Source organism: Oryzias melastigma, linkage group LG4 (genome assembly GCF_002922805.2).
Source record: "Oryzias melastigma strain HK-1 linkage group LG4, ASM292280v2, whole genome shotgun sequence".
Taxonomy (NCBI): domain Eukaryota; kingdom Metazoa; phylum Chordata; class Actinopteri; order Beloniformes; family Adrianichthyidae; genus Oryzias; species Oryzias melastigma.
Genome location: NC_050515.1, coordinates 13,484,329 through 13,488,310, shown reverse-complemented (window position 1 = coordinate 13,488,310; position 3,982 = coordinate 13,484,329). Strand labels below are relative to the sequence as shown.

The 3,982-nt window shown below is 39.3% G+C and overlaps 1 protein-coding gene across 1 annotated transcript; it reads right to left on the bottom strand.

Moving 5' to 3' along the window:
* Nucleotides 1-305: 305 nt before the first annotated feature.
* Nucleotides 306-3,450, bottom strand: LOC112150714 (interferon-induced protein 44-like). The gene is made up of 7 exons (XM_036211547.1): nucleotides 2,956-3,450; nucleotides 1,988-2,036; nucleotides 1,685-1,880; nucleotides 1,445-1,597; nucleotides 1,196-1,367; nucleotides 1,019-1,119; nucleotides 306-940 (listed from the first exon to the last, which is right to left on the bottom strand). Exons 1-7 carry the CDS (start codon nucleotides 3,425-3,427, stop codon nucleotides 746-748), a joined length of 1,338 nt encoding a protein of 445 aa, XP_036067440.1. The 5' UTR covers nucleotides 3,428-3,450; the 3' UTR covers nucleotides 306-745.
* Nucleotides 3,451-3,982: the final 532 nt, after the last annotated feature.

The window sequence follows — 3,982 nt, the reverse complement described above, 5'->3', positions numbered from 1 at the left end:
ACGGTTCAGTAAACGTTTGTTAAAACAGGTAAAAAGAGAGTTACAGTAATCTAAACTAGAAGAAATAAAAACGTGAATAATAGTCTCTATGTCAGATAGAGACAATATACTTCTATATTTTGCCGTACAGCTTGGATGATAAAAACTGTAATTTATTTTCTATTTTGAGTGACCATAAGTCCTGATGAGTTATCTGCACTTTTTGGGTTGTTCTACAACAAGGAGGGATCTGAGAGATGATTACTTCAATAAAGAGAGAACTCAAAAGTGGAATTGAAAGATTTAATAGTGAAGATATTTGTGAAACATTTAGCATGAAAATAAAAGTCTTGGTGGTTGGTCTCTGGTCTGGAGAAATCTTGCTTGCTAAAGAAGACCTTGGGCCAAGTAAAGTGATCCTCCATTCAAAGCAGAGGTGTATGAGTTGGAGGAAGTGAGGAACTCTTGGACCAGATGAAGAGACCCAGAGCCCAGACGCTGATGGTGGGTAGGCAGTAACGCGCCAATCGAAGAGCTAGGATGGGTATGGGATGGTGGTGGGCCGGTGCAATGTCTGGAATGCGTAAAAAAAAAAAAACTTTACTGAATTTAAACGCAGAAGTTTGATTGTGATTGGCTGTGAAGAAAGTGAGTACTTCAGCTATTGGCTCCCAGTGCATACTAACGGATGACGTGAAGAGTGACGATAAACACCCTACATGCCTGAGAGGAAGTAAATCTTCCTGATTGAAATTCCGCCAAAGCTTCACTTCCCAGTTGTGAGACTGCTCAGCTGACCACTGATGTCATCAAAGAAGTTATCCACAAAGCGAATCATCTGAACAACCGCACTGAGCAGCAGGATGTCGGTGTTTGTGTCCAATTCCAGCTCCTCACTGTAGTTCTTCACTGGAATGATGCAGGACAAAGGTACACCGACCCGAGCGGCGGCCTCCTGCATCTGGATCACAGGATGACAGGATTATCACAGACTGTTACAGAGAATGTACATTTTAAAATTGGTGATAATGATCTTTACCAGTTCTTTAATGTAGCTACTCCGGTAGACATTTCTGATGTCTTCTCTCACCAGAGCGCAGGCTTCATCGATTTTAGTGAGCAACAACAGCTGAGGGATCCCTGAAAACCAGCAGAAATGTCACCAACAGAAAAAGACGATTATTTGATTAAATAAAACGAGCCAAACTCTACTTACCCATCAAGTTGACAGTCCTACGGATAGCTTTCAGCTTCTCCTCTATCTTTGTGGACATGATGGAGATCTTGCTGGCGTCCAGGACATAAGTCACACAGTGGATCTTGTCTTTGAGATCTGGACTCTTGCAGAAACCGTGAGCCTCTGATTGCAGAGGACCAGAGGGGTTGAACTGCATGTGTCAGAGAATTATGGAGGAACTTATTAAACACTTCAGATGGATTTCTCACAGATTTGGATCATATGTACCTGGTAACGGTCAGGCAGATGACCTTTAAGAATATTGCTGATGTCATCTATAACAGGTCCCGCCCCCACGTTTTCCTCCAGTCCCATGGTGTCACACAGGACGAGTGGCAGAGGTTTACCTTCTCTTCCAGCCTTCACGGAGAATGTTCTAAACTGTTGAACATAAAGTGACTAAGTTAATAAAATCATAAATTGATTTAAAATATTCAATTTTATTTTTACATCTGTAGAGTCACTCACCTGTGTTGTCAGGCTGGTGGAGGAGCTTCCAGAGATGGCCTGACTGGTGACATGACCTCTAAAAACGGAGTTGATGGAGTTGAAGAAGCTGGACTTTCCCACTCCAACAGGTCCAACAAGTAAAACCCGAGCCTGAGTCACTGAGTTGTTCAAAGGTTTGTAGAATTGAATGCTCTCCATCAGCTCGGTCTTTGTTCTGTGCACACATACAAGAAACTCTTAAAAATCCTACTTTTTTCTTTTGTCATAAGTACTTAAATATTTAGTGCTCAGCCACAGCTGTATGTATTGAATCTTTCTTACTTAGACTCCCAGATTACAAGTCTCCATGGTTTCGCCATTATAACAGTCTCTATTAAAGCGCAAAAACAATTATGATCAGTTAAATGCCAAATATGAACACATTTCACTAACCCAACATCACATTACATAATAACAGCTGATTCTTATAATTTCAGCAATAATTCTTGTAATGTGCTGCTCTTTTTGTCACATAACAGGTATTGTTAATCCACTTAAGTGTAACAATTTAGACATATCTTATGTTTGTGTCTAAATTAATTCGACAAACACAAGGATGTCAGCTTAGTACTGAGATGGAGTACTGGGTAGTCCTTCTACAACTTTAACTTGAGTTATCTAGTTTTTCTTCTGCATCAGTGATTGTGACAGTGTCATTGCTCTTAAAAAGTCATCAATTAACTACAACATTTCTATTTCAATATCATATTGCTTTTATAATGCACAAATGGAGAATCAAATCTGTAAAAATAGACCCTGAAATCGCTTCTGAAAAAAGCTGACAGCCAACATGCAGAATCTGAGGCTTATGTTTATCTGAAAGACTGCTTGATAAAAACAATAAGACATTTAACCCACAACAGCACAGACAGGTTCTGGTTCTGGACAAAAAACAGGACACTTGAAATTAAAGTCTTTCTACATGTTCTAATATCTTTATTATCTATTATGACTTATCATGCACTGAGTAAAATACTACTAAAACTGTATTAGTAATACCTTAGAGTACTTTACAGCAAAAACTAATAACTAAAACATTGCTTGTATAAATAGTTACACTCCAACACTGGCTTTTTCTTCTGTATTCTACATTGAAATCTACCCTGAAGAACTTCCTGCTCTTTTCTCTAACTGCTGGTTATGATAAAAACAAGATGCTTAAAATGTGTCTGTCAGCAAGGATGTCCACATTTGCAGCAGAATTACACTTTGTTTAGCCTTTCATCAAAATCCAGATGTGTTGTACTTACCTTCCACCTGGTAAACTTCACACTCAGTCAGGTTGAGGTCGTTGCCGTGCATCTGTCTAGCATTGAAGTTGTAATACTTTCCAGGATTACTGTGCACTACTGGTTGGCTTCCATTAAGGAGAATTAAATCTTCTCCAAAATAAGGACCACAGTTGTTGATCATTTTCACAGCATATGAAGCACTGAAGCATGGATATTTCTCGAGCATGCGTCCACTGAAGGAGAACAGGAAGGCTTCGCAATCATTGACAAACTGTCCAGACTGAGTGAACGGTCGTCTGGTGTAGCCTCCAAACACATATCCAGATTTGTTGTATCCCACAGACACAGTGGGTGACTTGTTATCACAGTGTTGGTGGAAAGCTGCTCCAGTGAAACCATGGATGCTGGCTTTATAGAGCAACTTCAGTTTGACATTTCTCAGCTGAGAGCAGATTGCTCTCTCCTGATTCGTGGTGAGCTTGGAGTTCATCTTGTCTGAAGATGCTGCTTGATCCTTTGATCCCGATGATGACTGGAACCTTAATTTGGCAAAAAGAAAAACAGGAAAGAGTCGTGTTACTGTACAAATTGCACCACTTTGTAAACATATCCTAAAAAGTATAACTGCAGCTGAACTGAAGCAACTGAAGTATTACAAAGCTTTGCTTTAAAAGTAAAACTGCTTTGTGTAGCATTATTTATTAGTCAAAACTCAAAACATTCAAATGCAACATTTATCAAACATTCCTCGTGGACGAGTCAGACATCCCTGAGTGCTTCTCTGCCCCTGCTTGCTCATGTTTAATCTTCACGCAAGAGGAAAAAGTCACAGCGCATGAGAGACTGTTTACTTCCGCGTGCATGAGCTGGTACTCAGTAAGGATCTATGTTATTATTGTTACTGTTTTAACATAGTTTACTGACAAAAAAAAGCTAAATTTATCACTAGCTTAAAATGGTAAACTCAATTCAATTCAATTCAATTTTATTTATATAGCCCAATATCACAAATTCAATTTGCCTCATTGGGCTTCATGCCTGTAGT